The sequence below is a fragment of the Lissotriton helveticus genome, chromosome 2_1, assembly GCF_964261635.1.
Source record: "Lissotriton helveticus chromosome 2_1, aLisHel1.1, whole genome shotgun sequence".
Lineage (NCBI taxonomy): Eukaryota > Metazoa > Chordata > Amphibia > Caudata > Salamandridae > Lissotriton > Lissotriton helveticus.
In genome coordinates this window covers 1,385,864,945-1,385,881,319 of record NC_136059.1, presented here as the reverse complement: position 1 = coordinate 1,385,881,319, position 16,375 = coordinate 1,385,864,945, and the positions used below count along the sequence as shown (strand labels likewise).

At 48.0% G+C, this 16,375-nt stretch overlaps 1 protein-coding gene across 1 annotated transcript in view; it reads left to right on the top strand.

The window, feature by feature from the left end:
* TSTD2 (thiosulfate sulfurtransferase like domain containing 2) overlaps positions 1-16,375 on the top strand; it is a 232,568-nt gene that overhangs the window by 28,093 nt on the left and 188,100 nt on the right. The window contains exon 2 of the mRNA XM_078676324.1: positions 4,521-4,813. Within this exon, the coding sequence (XP_078532450.1) occupies positions 4,667-4,813 (147 nt within the window). The 5' untranslated portion in view covers positions 4,521-4,666. The remainder of the gene's footprint in view (positions 1-4,520; positions 4,814-16,375) is intronic.

The window sequence follows — 16,375 nt, the reverse complement described above, 5'->3', positions numbered from 1 at the left end:
ATATCTCACACAGTTCGCACCTTGCTGTCTCGCTGTGGTGCTCTCTCTGCCCTGCAAATCTCTGGCCGTTTTCCCGCTCTATCAACTCCCAGTGGTATTTATGCTATAGCCCCCTCCTGTGGTATTTCTGCCCCCCATAGCTTTGCGGTCCCTCACTCACCCTCAACCCCTCACCCTCACTCACCCTCACCCTCACTCACCCTCAACCCCTCACTCACCCTCAACCCCTCACTCACCCTCAACCCCTCACTCACCCTCACCCTCACCCTCCCTCACCCTCAACCCCTCACCCTCACTCACCCTCACTCACCCTCACCCTCACTCACCCTCAACCCATCACCCTCACTCACCCTCACCCTCACTCACCCTCAACCCCACTCACCCTCAACCCCTCACCCTCACCCTCACTCACCCTCAACCCCTCACTCACCCTCACTCTCACTCACCCTCAACCCCTCACCCTCACTCACCCTCACCCTCACTCACCCTCAACCCCTCACTCACCCTCAACCCCTCACCCTCAACATCAACCCCTCACCCTCACTCACCCTCACTCACCCTCACTCACACTCACCCTCACTCACCCTCACCCTTACTCACCCTCACTCACCCTCACCCTCACTCTCACTCTCACTCTCACTCTCACTCACCCTCAACCCCTCACCCTCACTCACCCTCACCCACCCTCACTCACCCTCACTCACCCTCAACCCCTCACCCTCACACAGTGGAATAGGTCTCGGAGCATTTGAGTTAGAGCTTTTAGAAATGTTTATGTTTTTTTTTTTTTATTCTTTAGCATTGGCTACAGGAAACAAAAATGCTAAAGATTTACAAAAAAACCCATAAACAATTCTAAAAGCACTAACTCTAATGCTGCGAGACCTATTGCATTTCCAATGCTTGTTTGGCTGTCAGCTGTGAAAAGGAGACCAATATTGCCCCAATTTTTATTATTCTGTATCCTCTGTTCAATTCTGGGGTGCTTTTTCAACTTGTTACTAGTTCATTGCCAATCTTACCGTTACTAATTAAAATTGTGTTAGCTTTTGCTTTTTGCAATGCAAAATTTATCTCAATAAGTTGCTGTAACAAGCTGCAAGTCCGCACGGAAGCCCATTCATTTGCTAATTATTTTCCACATAAGGTTGCAAGACCATAAAGTGGAGTTTTCAGGATTTTGAATAGTTTCTTGTTTGAAGATGTTACTCTCTCCTGCGCACCCCACTCCTGTACTAAGGTTACGAGTGACTTGGCACCCACCTTTCAGAGGTTCTTGCATCCACCCAAGTCTGGCCTGCCACTGGTGCGTCCTAGCCTGGCACACACCGGGTGATGATCTCCGCACCTCCTTCTAGACCCCAGCCCAGCCCACTACTGTTTGCAGTCTGTCACTCACCCCTCACCTCCCTGGCACTTACCCGTCACCCCTCAGGCCTGGCAGTCACTCCTCGCACCTGGCACTCACCCTTCTCCCTCTCTGGCACTCCACATTGACTCTCCGTGACACTCAACAGTCACCTCCCTGACACTCACCCGCGACCTTCCTGGTACTCATACTTCCCCTCCCTGGCACATATCCTTCACCTCCCTGACACTCACCCATGTCCCTCCTGGCATTCACTACTCGCCCCCCTGGCACTCACCCTTCACCTCCATGGCACTAGCCCTTCATCCCCCTGGCCTGGCAGCTATCCTTCACCCCTTGCACTCACCCTTCGCCTCCCTGGCACTCACCTTTGACCCTCCTGACTCTTACATCTCACCTCCATGGCACTCAACCTTCACCTCCGTGGCACTAGCCCTTCACCCCCCTAGCCTGGCAGCAACCCCTCACCCCTGGAACTCATACTTCCCCTTCTCGGCACTCACCCTTCCTCTCCCTGGCACTCACCCTTGACACTCCTGACTCTTACGTCTCATCTCCCTGGCATTCACTCCTCACCTCTCTGGCACTCACCCTTCATCCCCATTGCCTGACAGTCACCCTTGTCCCTCCTGGCATTCACTCCTCACCTCCCTGCCACTCACCCTTCACCCTCCTGGCACTAGCCCGTTTTCCCCCAAGAACAAACAAGCATTGGAAATGCAATAGGTCTCGCAATAACGCGAGTCTGAACTATTAGCATTGTAAATGATAATGCCCTTTATTTTTGCGTTCTGGTTTTTGGAACATAAATAAAAGGCTTTGTCATTTACAAGGCCTATAGCTTAAATTTGTGTTAAAACGAGACCTATTGCATTGCAATGGTGGTGGTGCTGCTGAGTTTTTTCTGAATCTGCACTCTGAATCTGCACCCACAATCTGCACCCACAATCTGCACCCACAATCTGCACTCTGAATCTGCACCCACAATCTGCACCCACAATCTGCACCCACAATCTGCACCCACAATCTGCACCCACAATCTGCACCCTGAATCTGCACCCTGAATCTGCACTCTGAATCTGCACCCACAATCTGCACCCACAATCTGCACCCACAATCTGCACCCACAATCTGCACCCACAATCTGCACCCTGAATCTGCACTCTAAATCTGCACCCACAATCTGCACCCACAATCTGCACCCACAATCTGCACCCACAATCTGCACCCACAATCTGCACCCACAATCTGCACCCACAATCTGCACCCTGAATCTGCACTCTGAATCTGCACCCACAATCTGCACCCACAATCTGCACCCACAATGTGTGAGTGGCGTTGCGTAGGTGAGTGGCGTTGCGTGTCTGAGTGGCGTTGCGTGGATGAGTGGCGTTGCGTGGCTGAGTGGCGTTGCGTGGCTGAGTGGCGTTGCGTGGCTGAGTGGCGTTGCGCGTGTGAGTGGCGTTGCGCGTGTGAGTGGCGTTGCGCATGTGAGTGGCGTTGCGCGGCTGAGTGGCGTTGCGTGGCTGAGTGGCGTTGCGTGGCTGCTTGGCGTTGCGTGGCTGCATGGCGTTGCGTGGCTGCGTGGCTGAGTGGCGTTGCGTGGCTGCATGGCGTTGCGTGGCTGAGTGGCGTTGCGTGTGTGAGTGGCGTTGCGTGTGTGAGTGGCGTTGCGTGTGTGAGTGGCGTTGCGTGGCTGAGTGGCGTTGCGTGGCTGAGTGGCGTTGCGTGGCGTTGCGTGGCTGAGTGGCGTTGCGTGTGTGAGTGGCGTTGCGTGTGTGAGTGGCGTTGCGTGTGTGAGTGGCGTTGCGTGTGTGAGTGGCGTTGCGTGTGTGAGTGTGAGTTGCGTGGGTGAGTGTGGTGTTGCGTGGATGATAGTGGGCTTGCGTGGGTGTGAGTGGCGTTGCGTGTCTGTAAGTGTTGCTGTGTGGGTGAAAGTGGCACAGAGCCTTTGATGTGGCCTGGCGCAGGAGAAATGCTGCTGCTGCTAATTAAATACAAGAGCGGCCGGGAAGCGGCCAGGAAACACAAGTACGGCCGGCCACATAATTAGGGGAGGAGAAGCTGCACCGCACACGCTGGGAGAAGCCCTTTGATGTGCTGTGCGGCCGCGATGCGCGCTCTGTGCTGGGGGAGGGCCATTAGCCTGAACTCTCGGCAAGATCAAACGAAGGGTGGGAGGGACATTGAGGAACAGGAACAGATGGCCATGAAAGTGTATGGGCCAATGCGCGTGCCTGTACGTGCACTCGAAGAAAACGCCACGGAAAAAAGCGGTGGTTTGACAATCCGTTTGAGCACTTGAATTCTCCCCCATTTCCCATTGCTTCGCAATGGTAAAGGACGAGACCTAAAAATGACAAGCATTGGCATAGCCAATATGTCTCGCCTTTGGGACCTTATAAGAGTTTAGCCTCGCAACAGTTGATGTTGTTGCACCAAGGATATTGTGCTGCATACTTAGAAGTTCCCAAAAGCGAGATCTATTGGTTATGCCAATGCTTGTTGTTTCATGGTAATAGCAATATCTCGTGTAAAGATTGCATCAAAATGGAAAGATGTGGACCCTCTGACATTCCAGGCGTGGTATGCCAGACTCTTTTATGTGTTTAATTTGGAGATGGCACTGTATAAATGTAAAGTTCGGAGAGCGAAGAGAAGGAGTCGTCAAGTGTGGGGGACACTGATGGATCAATAGAAAAAAATTGGCCTCCCCCCTTCATTCTCTCTTTTATCTGCTTATTTTATTTTTCCATCCCTCCTTTTTTAAGACCTAGGTAGGGTAAATTTTGTAAGGTACCACTTGGTCGGAATGATATATGTATTATGAACAGGAACATTTTTGGTATTTTATCATTATCCTATGTTTCTTTCTTTGGATTCATTGAAATTACTGCTTTTCTGAAAAAAAAAAAAGAAAAAATGAAGCAGGGTCAAGATTGATTTGCATATGCCTGGGTCCAAACTGAGGTGGCATGGTGTGCAAAATACCAATGGACTGTGATGCGCCCTGAGTAATTACCTGTGGCTGTACACACCGAACCACGCTTTTACAGTGTCATTATTGAAAAATCTGTTTTCTAATGCACTTTCAATAATAACATTTATAGACAGACTATTAATCCCTTGGACTTATATATTTTTTTTGCAGTTGGATTAAAACCACAACACTCGACACTAAACTGGGTGCCTTCGTTCCGCACACTGTCTTCACAGTAAACATCCTACTGGGAGGTGCAGAGACCCATGAAGTGCCCACTTCCACACTAGCGTCCATTTTTGAACATTCCTCCAACAATGAACAGAGAACCCGAGGCAATGGACTCCAGTTTGAGGTTTCCTGATTTGGACCTAGATGTACCTGAGCCCCTAGCGCCAGCCAGCCTTCTGAAAGGAGAACTCGATGCAGCCATGAAAAAGAAGTATGCGTTCGCCAAGAAGAAGGTAACCATTATAGGTGCTAAGTTTTCACATTCGTTATGTTTGACATTTAGATGGTTTCCGTGTATGTATGAGTGACATTCTATTGCTAAATGTGCAACACTTCAAGTGACAATTTCTGAGAAGTAAAACCAAGCCATGGAGCTTCCAATAGGATGACACACCACCAGTGACCAGCCGCACTATTGATTACCTCAAACCTCTTGAGCTAGGGCTCCACCCCCTTGCAACACTCGAAAACCTTCCCCCTCTTGACTCTACCACGCTACAATCCATTATGCTTCAGGTGAAATCCGGCTCCCCTAATGACCCAGCACCCCGCGCACTTTGCGGACAATCACGAGGCACATCCTACCCACCATTCTTGATTTGGTCAATGCCTCTCTAGCCACGGGGACCGTCCCGCTTCCCTGGAAACGGGCCATGGTCAAAGCCCTCCTTAAAAAACCCAACTTAGATCCAAACAACCCAGGGAACTACCGACCAATCTCCCTACTACCCTGGCTAAGCAAGATCGTTGAAAAACATGTCAACGAGACACTGATGGAGTTCCTATAGATCTACCACCTGCTCGACCCCTCCCAGACAGGATTCCGACCCATGCATGGGACTGAGACCGCCCTCGGTGCTGTGACAGAGGAGGCAAGGAAAAGCATGGCTCAAGGGGGCACCACAGCGATTATCTTCCTTGACCTAAGTGCCGCCTTCGACACTGTAAATCATAACATCTTACTGCACAGACTTACCAATCCAGGAGTCTCAACGAAAGCAATCACATGGTTTGAGTCTTTCTTGTCTGATCGCTCCTTCTAAGTCTTTGAGGGCGAAATCACCTCCCCCAGCAAACCTCTTGGCTGCGGTGTGCCGCAGGGCTCGTCTTTGAGCCCTACGCTCTTCAATATTTACATGAGCCCCCTAGCTGAGATTGTCCGCCCCTTCGGGATAAAAATCATCACCTATGCGGACGATACTCAGCTAGTGATGGCCCTAAACCATCTTCACACCGAGCCCAACAACCTGAGGAATTGCTTAGAAGCGGTGACCTCATGGATGACATTGTCTTGTCTCAAACTAAATGGAGACCAGACCGAGCTGATGCTCCTAGGCAACTCCCCCAATCTCACTATTGACTCCCTGTGGCCTTCTTGTCTTGGACCCGCCCCCATACCCAAGGACACAATAAAGAGCCTGGGCATCTGACTGGATAAGTTTTTTACTTTTAACTACCAAGCAGCTAAACTTTCAGCCACCTGCTTCGGTATACTTAAGCTTATTGGGGAAATCCTTCCCTTACTACTCTTCAAGGCTAGGCAGATTATGATCCAGGGTCTCATTCTGTCACGCTTGGACTTTGGGAATGCCCTTTACCTAGGGGCCACCCTAAGCAAGCTCCAGGTCACTCAGAACTGTGCAGCACGAACCCTCCTTCAGACCCCTCGTCGACCTCCCTGTCAAAACTGAACGTAAGAATCTTCATTGGCTCCCTGTCAGGGAAAGAATTGAGTTCAAGGGCCTGTGTATCGCTCACCGAGCCTTCTGGAAAACGCGCGCCACCATTAATCATTCTCTGAACACCCCTTACCACCCCAATAGACAGCTCAGATCAGCTTCTTTTTTCCTTGTCACACTACCCAGGATCAAGAGAGCCAGATGTAGGGGCCGTTCGTTCTCCTATAACTGGGCCAAACTCTGGAACTTCCTTCCCCTTCACCTGCGATCAGAGCCCAATCTACTGTCTTTCCGCAAAAAGCTAAAAACCCTGCTGTTTAACAAATTAGACTAGGTCCCTACCGTTCATCAACACGCATTTGTCCGCAGTGCTAGGACGCCTCAGGGTAACTATCGCGCTATAAAAATGATCTTTCATTTCATTTCATTAAGTGCCCCAGCCTGTGCCCCAGAGATGATCATGACCCTTGAGTCATATGTTAAGTTCTAATGTCGACCTGACTCACCTGTGTCAAGAGTCATGTGCTGCCCATTGACTGTCTGCCAATCTCAGCCAGAGCGTCTTCTGGCTGGGAAGGTGCCACTGGGCGATGCTTTTTACAGGCTGAGGCAAAAAAGCTGGGCCTTGACTGCCAGGACTGACCTTGGACAGTGGTCCAATAGTAGCTATAGCTGTGAGCTCTGCTAGGGTCCTCGGCTGCTTGCCGCTGGGCAGAGCTTTTAAAACTGAAACTTATTTTAACAACGATTTAGCCAAAGCAACAGATCAACCTATGACCTGGTCGTAGCTCATTATTGCCTGCGGTAGCAACAGACGAAAGCCTGCTGGCTGCTTTGGGTAAATTCAAAATACTTCACAGCTCTGCCTGCGTGTCGCACTGCTAAGAGCTATAAATGCGTGACTAAGCATTTCAGTGCGGTGATATGGGCATCAGCACTAAAATGTGTAAGTCTAATTACTGATGCGTGGTATTGACAGGGCCAAACCACCTGTCTCTGCACTTTGCTGGGGAACACCATCCTTATGGGGCAGAGCTTGGATACTTGGGCCTTTGGCAAGATCGAGGCATTCCGATGTTAAAAATCGAAATGCATACCATCTACATTTGTAATAGAAATTAACATTGAGTTTATATATAACCGCTGCCATTTCCTTACACCTGCCGAGGTGAGCAACACAGACCAGCCTCCCACAATATCAGCAAAATGCTGAAATACTTGTAACTGAAGTTTTCCACTTCTGAACTTCCTCTCTTGTTTTCAACCCTGCCACAGACCAGAGCCACCCTAGACCAATGTTTAAAGATCAGTTTACCAAAGTATCGAGAGCGCAGATAAAATCATAGTGGGTTGTGACCAGTGTTCTCCATCACTTGTTCCTGGCCACCAAGAATGTCTGCTGGAGATGCAGTAAGTGCAGTGGTTTCCTTCTGCACAGTTGGCGGTTCAGCTTTGTTATCCACACATCCTGGGATAAGAGCTGGATTATATCAGGAATGTACTCATGTTCCCATCATGGCAGGGCTGACAATTGTAATCTGACTGTCTGGAGGAGATATGCTTGAAAGACTGGGCTTTTTAATATGTTAGGGGTGGCAAGCCAACTCAATGCTTTTTTCAGGATTATTTCACTAACTATGACAATGTTACCAAATGAACCTAAGTCAGGCTTGGTGGTCCCTGCCTATACTCTATTTTACTGAACTAGGGCCTCTTCGCCATTGACACCCTTGACTAAGAGTGCTTTTAACTGTTTCATTAATACGTGCAGGAGGGCCTACAAGTAGTGAAATTCCAGGTGTCTTACACAAAGATTGCTCTGCTTTGGAGTTTTTGAAAGTAACTTTTCTATTATATACTCGGGCGGCTGCTGATTGGCTGTGTCTGATCTCTAGCAAAGTGGGGATGAGAGTGATGGGAGACATTTAGGGACACGTGCATAATTTGAAATTGCGGTCCCAAAGGGACAGGTTTGCAGAATCTGCCTCTTTGCGACAGCAATTTTTGCATTTGGGTTGCATCATCCCAAATGCAACAAGCATTGGCATAGCCAATAGGTCTCGCCTTTGGGACATTATAAGTGTTTAGCCATGCAACAGTTGAAGTTGCACCAAGGATAGTGTGCTGCATAATTAAATACTTATAAGGTCCCAAAGGCGAGACCTATTGGCTATGCCAATGCTTGTTCGGACAAGGGATGGTAAGCTCAGGGTTGCTACGGCGAATCGCCGCAGATCTTCCGCCTTTTCGAGTTTGAGCTCAAGCGATGTGAGGAGATGGGATAAAAATACCCGTCAGGAGGAAAGATTGTGATAGATATAGAGCGTGACGTCCCCCCAAGAGCCGAGCCGTCATCCCATCCCCCTCTCGAGGCGGGCAGGGGCCGCGTGGGGCAGAAAGATAGCCAGGAAGGGAGCAGAAGAGTGGGGCACTGGGGAGAGGAAGAGGAGGTAGAAAGCAGAGAAGAGGAGATGAAATTGACCGGAATAGAGGGCAAGGCTGAGTTAAGAGGAGGTGGTGACGGAGGAAGCCAAAGACCTAGAGTAAATGTGGAGCTATGGTAGGGAGCCTGAGAAGGACAGGAGGTAAAACAATGGACAGAGAGAGGATTGACAAATTCATAGCACAATGTAATCGACCCGTGTCCCAGTATAATCCATCACCAGGGGCGTACTTTAGGGAGGGGGAGGGGTGGGGGTGGCTTTCAGTCGATTATGGTGAGGTGTCTGTCGGATTTCACCTGGGAGTTGTGCATGCGCACAGCTACAAAAACACACACTCTCATCTCTGTTTTGAAAGTCCTAAAAATGTTGTTTATTTTACAAAATGTTGTGTTTATCTCGCCCAGACTCCTACCAAGCCGCATTCTTTCCCGTTCCGCTCTCCCTTAAGCCTTTCTTTGCACCCTGCTTGTCGCATAACATGTGTTAACATTATATATTAGCGTGATTGTCGGGAACTCTGAAGCTGACTCCCACCCCCTCCCAAATCTTACTGACCAAGCTACGCCCATGTCCATCATGAAACAATTGACTTGGCTATTGTTGTGTAATTGTATTTATATAGTGCCTACTATCCTAAGGGTTTAAGCCAAAGAGGGGTCTTGTCCATACGGGACCAGGTAGGACATCATCAATAGATCAAAAGAACAAATATCTGGTCTCGGTTTTGTCTTGCTACTTTTTATTTGAGCAGACGCAGTGCCTAACCTAATTAATTCTTAGGCACTGATTTTGTTTTTCCATTTATATCATATATTTTTTACAAAATTTCAATATTTCAATATGTCCAAGTTTGACACACTACATAACATTTGGACTGGTCAACACAATTTTAAATAAATAATAACAATTTACAACAATAAAATCCAAAACAATATGTGTAACATTTCATAACAACAGTACACCAGTTCTTTTTTTCGCAAAAACAGTCCTATCTGATAGGTATATCACACTGTACTAGGACTATGCTCACAAGGGATACCATCCAAGGGGAATCGCTTTACTTTCAGAGAGCACCGCTAAGATGCACACTATTAGTTTGATAACCCTTTGGGAGTCCTATACCATATACGATTTAATGGAAGAAAGCCGACGCGTTTCTAAACCCGGTTGTCGTTTGCCTGGGTTTTCATCAGGGCTGGACTGTGTACCTGCCAAAAAAAAAGGGGGAGAGAAATGTGTCTCTTTTCCAACATTTAGGACTACAAGGTGTTATGGGATAACGCCAAAGTAATGGATAAAGACAAAAAGAGTCTTCAGAAGACAAAGGTAACAATTCTTAATATCACAGATCGAATGAGACAGACAGAAAAGAGAAGGTCCCCCCAATCATCACATTTCTCTCCCCCTTTGTTTTTGGCAGGTACACAGTCCAGCCCTGATGAAAACCCAGGCAAACGACAACCGGGTTTAGAAACGCGTCTGCTTTCTTCCATTAAATAGTATATGGTATAGGACTCACAAAGGGTTATCAAACTAATAGTGTGCATCCTAGCGCTGCTCTCTGAAAGTAAAGCGATTGCATTTAAGGAATCGCAAATAGCAATGCCTTAAATGCAATGCAAGATTGCATTAAAAATAGCAATTTTGCTATTAGGTACACTATTTACCGAAAAATAATGCCAGGTGGTGAATAACGAAAACTTTGAAAAATGTACTGAAGTGCATTTTTCAAAGTTTCAGGTTACACGCACACATGCCATTGGGGCATGTGTGTGCGCAACATGGGTACACATCACAATTTCAGGGGTGCAACAGGATGTCCTTTTGACACCCTTGGACCCTTGAAATTGCATGCGCAAGTTGCGAGTACCTATTGGTACTCGCAAATTGCGCGTGCAATTTCCTAATGAATAGGAAGCCATTACTTAATTGCGACTCGCTAGTTGCGAGTCGCAATTAAGGGTGGTTTAGGAATCCCTATTTTTATAGCGATTCCTACATGCGTAGGCTTTTGCGAGTCCTTAATTGTGATTCCTTAATTACCACAATTAAGGACTTGTAAAAGCATATCTTGATGCATGTTCCCCTTAGTACTTATTTTCGGATTGGAAATAGTTTTTTAGGGCATATTTGTTCTGCCTCTGTTAACAATGTACCCTTGGCCATGCTGGTTTGTACTGTTAAAATTAAAACGAAGAAACAAATCGTTATATATATATATTTTTATATCATGATATCATGATATGGATACTTAACTATATGGAGGCATGATGAAATGGGTACTAGACCCAATAAACTTGACCAATCAATCAATATTTCACATCTTCCTCCCACTTACCACTGGTTATTCCAACTTAAACTTACCACTCGTTCTTAACTTATCCATACCTCTCTTAAACTCCTCTCGCTCCCTCTTTTTCTCTAAACCTGTCTTCTCAATAAGGCAACATGGGTACTATACCTTTATGCGATTTGTTCGCGTGTTTTCTGAGGTTTAAAACCCTTTGAATATTTATAATAACTTAAATACCAAATGTTTGGGAAATGTGCATCATTTGAGTTTTCTTTATTTATGATTTTAAGAAACTGCACTTTAAAATAAGTTTCCGTGTGGTGTTTGTAAACACGGAAACTTTCTTTCCTTTCTATTATTTTGCACTATATAAACAAGGTTGAAAAAGATGGTGGTCATGTGACCAAGAGCCCGTGAGCTCGAAACGCGTCTGTTTATGCCCTAAAATAAACAATCTTTCCGGTACCTGGTGGTGTGGCTTGTCGTCCTTTTTCCTGATTTGAAGAGGAATCCGCGGATATATATATATATCAAAGCTCAATCCCTCCCCGGTCCCGGGTCGGAAAATAAGGACTGCACACACGGGAATATTCGATTTCCAACAGCAACTTTACTTGCACAGACGCGTTTCGGAAGCTGCGCTTCCTTCCTCAATGTAGTTACATCGCACCGCGCATGTAGGCGCCATTTTATTACCCAAGAACCCACAGGTCAGATTAAGGGACATAGAGAGAGGACTAACGTATAAGCGCCATGTTATTAGTACAAAAAGATCATGAGTACTAAAACGTTATACAGAAAGTTTTAACAAAATAGCAGATCTCGAATAGAACATGCATATTTAGGAAAACAATGAGAAACCTCATCCGCAATTTACGCCGTGGATCGGCAAATGTCCTCTCATATTATTGTACTTGGACACGTGACAAAAAATCTTGCCGTGGATCGGCCTGTGGCAACCAATTTGGTTGCCTAATTGTAGAGTCCCAATGCCCATTTATACAATACTGTCCCCCTCAATGTGTCCTGAGTTGATCATTGGAATAATAAACATAATAAACATAATAGAATCTTTTCAGTCTCACTGACAAACTCTTGTAAAATCCTCAAATATACATACTTTAAGCTTTATGTCCATTTCATGAAAGGAGATCATACTTATTTTCATACATTTCTACACCATCTACCAAAAAGGGATAACAGGCTGCCTAATTTACGTAAGTCACAAATTCATGCTGATTAACTGCCCAAATGTACCGCCAACTCCTTCCCACAGTTTAATCCTTCCGGGGTTTTTGTCTGGCAATCTATGATATGTCGTGACTCCAATCTACGTAATTTCTGCAATTTATCTCCTCCCCTAATATTATCGGGGATTGCATCCACGCAATAATACTGTAGGAGATTTCTATCACTATTGTGTTTAATGGAGAAATGTCTTGCGACTGGATATGAGAAGTCCCTATTAGATATGGCCCTCATATGTTCCAAGATACGCAATTTAACGGGATTGATAGTGCTCCCTATGTATCTAAGCCCGCAAGGGCACTTTAAACAATAAACCGCAAATGGCGTGCTACATGTTAAGAACTTGTTAATCTTCTTTTGCCTGCGCCCTGCGCCCTGTAATTTCATATGCATAGACCCTTTTGCTGTTGGCACACGCCTTGCACCGTCCACAAGGAAAAAACCCTTTAGCATCTTTGAGTTGTCCTGTCTTGGCTGGAATTGGTGACAAATGGCTCTGTACCAAAATATCTCTCAAAGAGCGAGCTCGTTTGAAAGTAATGAGTGGATTTTCAGGTATATCCCTTCCTATGATATTATCAAGCCTCAGGATATGCCAATGCCTCTTCGGAATAATTGTTGTTGGCTATCCTGCGAATAGGGAGTGACCATCCTGAATTTCTCTTTGTCATTCTTGGGTCTATGTTTCTTAGTAAACAGGGTGCTCCTTGGTGGTATCCTAACCCTGTCCAGGGTGTCTTGCAGCAGTGTCCTGTTATACCCCCTGGCTTCGAATCTCTCAATACTGTCCTTGGCCGCTAGTTCAAAATCATCATTCGTAGAACAGTTGCGTTTTAACCGCAAAAGTTCACCATAGGGTATTGACTGAATGAGTTTACGGGGATGATTACTAGACGCATGAAGCGTACTATTTCCCGCTGTCGGCTTCCTGTATAAAGAAGTTGTAATCTTGTTGTATATATATATATTCACTCCACCACGCATCAAAGATTATTGATGAAAACGGGACACCCAGGGCTGCAGTATACAAAGATTTATTCAACAGATGAGGAAAGTTCAGCGACGCGTTTCGCCATTACGGCTTGGTCACTCACGCTCCCGGGGAATGACCAAAGCGGGAGGCACTCGTACACCACAACAGCCTTTAATGGATACAGAACGCTGCTTTCACCGGTAAGTGGGCTGCTTCAACCGGACGCGTTTCGGGCATCGCCCTTCCTCGGCGGCATACAGTCCCTGAGACACCATAAAGCTCCGCCTCCATATGAAGCCCTATCGCAAGCCAGGGATTGGCTGATCTGGATGATCAAATTGCGTTGCTTTGTGGGAGGCGTAGTCAGTTATTGCATGGTGTTCAATTGTACTGATTCAAAGCTCCTATGAGCCCCAGCGTAGGCAGCGTGATAATGTCCGTGTTGCAATGTCCCACAGAGTGAAGCCACTGGATGTAGCTTCGTGGCCCCCTTCTCTTGAGTGGTGCCTTCCCAGCGGCAGGACGGCCGCTAATTTATTCACGCTCCCGGGGAATGACCAAAGCGGGAGGCACTCGTACACCACAACAGCTTTCCCCAACAGCCTTTAATGGATACAGAACGCTGCTTTCACCGGTAAGTGGGCTGCTTCAACCGGACGCGTTTCGGGCATCTCCCTTCCTCGGCAGCATACAGTCCCTGAGACACCATAAAGCTCCGCCTCCATATGAAGCCCTATCGCAAGCCAGGGATTGGCTGATCTGGATGATCAAATTGCGTTGCTTTGTGGGAGGCGTAGTCAGTTATTGCATGGTGTTCAATTGTACTGATTCAAAGCTCCTATGAGCCCCAGCGTAGGCAGCGTGATAATGTCCGTGTTGCAATGTCCCACAGAGTGAAGCCACTGGATGTAGCTTCGTGGCCCCCTTCTCTTGAGTGGTGCCTTCCCAGCGGCAGGACGGCCGCTAATTTATTCACGCTCCCGGGGAATGACCAAAGCGGGAGGCACTCGTACACCACAACAGCTTTCCCCAACAGCCTTTAATGGATACAGAACGCTGCTTTCACCGGTAAGTGGGCTGCTTCAACCGGACGCGTTTCGGGCATCTCCCTTCCTCGGCGGCATACAGTCGCTGAGACACCATAAAGCTCCGCCTCCATATGAAGCCCTATCGCAAGCCAGGGATTGGCTGATCTGGATGATCAAATTGCGTTGCTTTGTGGGAGGCGTAGTCAGTTATTGCATGGTGTTCAATTGTACTGATTCAAAGCTCCTATGAGCCCCAGCGTAGGCAGCGTGATAATGTCCGTGTTGCAATGTCCCACAGAGTGAAGCCACTGGATGTAGCTTCGTGGCCCCCTTCTCTTGAGTGGTGCCTTCCCAGCGGCAGGACGGCCGCTAATTTATTCACGCTCCCGGGGAATGACCAAAGCGGGAGGCACTCGTACACCACAACAGCTTTCCCCAACAGCCTTTAATGGATACAGAACGCTGCTTTCACCGGTAAGTGCGGCTGCTTCAACCGGACGCGTTTCGGGCATCTCCCTTCTTCGGCGGCATACAGTCCCTGAGACACCATAAAGCTCCGCCTCCATATGAAGCCCTATCGCAAGCCAGGGATTGGCTGATCTGGATGATCAAATTGCGTTGCTTTGTGGGAGGCGTAGTCAGTTATTGCATGGTGTTCAATTGTACTGATTCAAAGCTCCTATGAGCCCCAGCGTAGGCAGCGTGATAATATCCGTGTTGCAATGTCCCACAGAGTGAAGCCACTGGATGTAGCTTCGTGGCCCCCTTCTCTTGAGTGGTGCCTTCCCAGCGGCAGGACGGCCGCTAATTTATTCACGCTCCCGGGGAATGACCAAAGCGGGAGGCACTCGTACACCACAACAGCTTTCCCCAACAGCCTTTAATGGATACAGAACGCTGCTTTCACCGGTAAGTGGGCTGCTTCAACCGGACGCGTTTCGGGCATCTTCCTTCCTCGGCGGCATACAGTCCCTGAGACACCATAAAGCTCCGCCTCCATATGAAGCCCTATCGCAAGCCAGGGATTGGCTGATCTGGATGATCAAATTGCGTTGCTTTGTGGGAGGCGTGGTCAGTTATTGCATGGTGTTCAATTGTACTGATTCAAAGCTCCTATGAGCCCCAGCGTAGGCAGCGTGATAATGTCCGTGTTGCAATGTCCCACAGAGTGAAGCCACTGGATGTAGCTTCGTGGCCCCCTTCTCTTGAGTGGTGCCTTCCCAGCGGCAGGACGGCCGCTAATTTATTCACGCTCCCGGGGAATGACCAAAGCGGGAGGCACTCGTACACCACAACAGCTTTCCCCAACTGCCTTTAATGGATACAGAACGCTGCTTTCACCGGTAAGTGGGCTGCTTCAACCGGACGCGTTTCGGGCATCTCCCTTCCTCGGCGGCATACAGTCCCTGAGACACCATAAAGCTCCGCCTCCATATGAAGCCCTATCGCAAGCCAGGGATTGGCTGATCTGGATGATCAAATTGCGTTGCTTTGTGGGAGGCGTAGTCAGTTATTGCATGGTGTTCAATTGTACTGATTCAAAGCTCCTATGAGCCCCAGCGTAGGCAGCGTGATAATGTCCGTGTTGCAATGTCCCACAGAGTGAAGCCACTGGATGTAGCTTCGTGGCCCCCTTCTCTTGAGTGGTGCCTTCCCAGCGGCAGGACGGCCGCTAATTTATTCACGCTCCCGGGGAATGACCAAAGCGGGAGGCACTCGTACACCACTACAGCTTTCCCCAACAGCCTTTAATGGATACAGAACGCTGCTTTCACTGGTAAGTGGGCTGCTTCAACCGGACGCGTTTCGGGCATCTCCCTTCCTCGGCGGCATACAGTCCCTGAGACACCATAAAGCTCCGCCTCCATATGAAGCCCTATCGCAAGCCAGGGATTGGCTGATCTGGATGATCAAATTGCGTTGCTTTGTGGGAGGCGTAGTCAGTTATTGCATGGTGTTCAATTGTACTGATTCAAAGCTCCTATGAGCCCCAGCGTAGGCAGCGTGATAATGTCCGTGTTGCAATGTCCCACAGAGTGAAGCCACTGGATGTAGCTTCGTGGCCCCCTTCTCTTGAGTGGTGCCTTCCCAGCGGCAGGACGGCCGCTAATTTATTCACGCTCCCGGGGA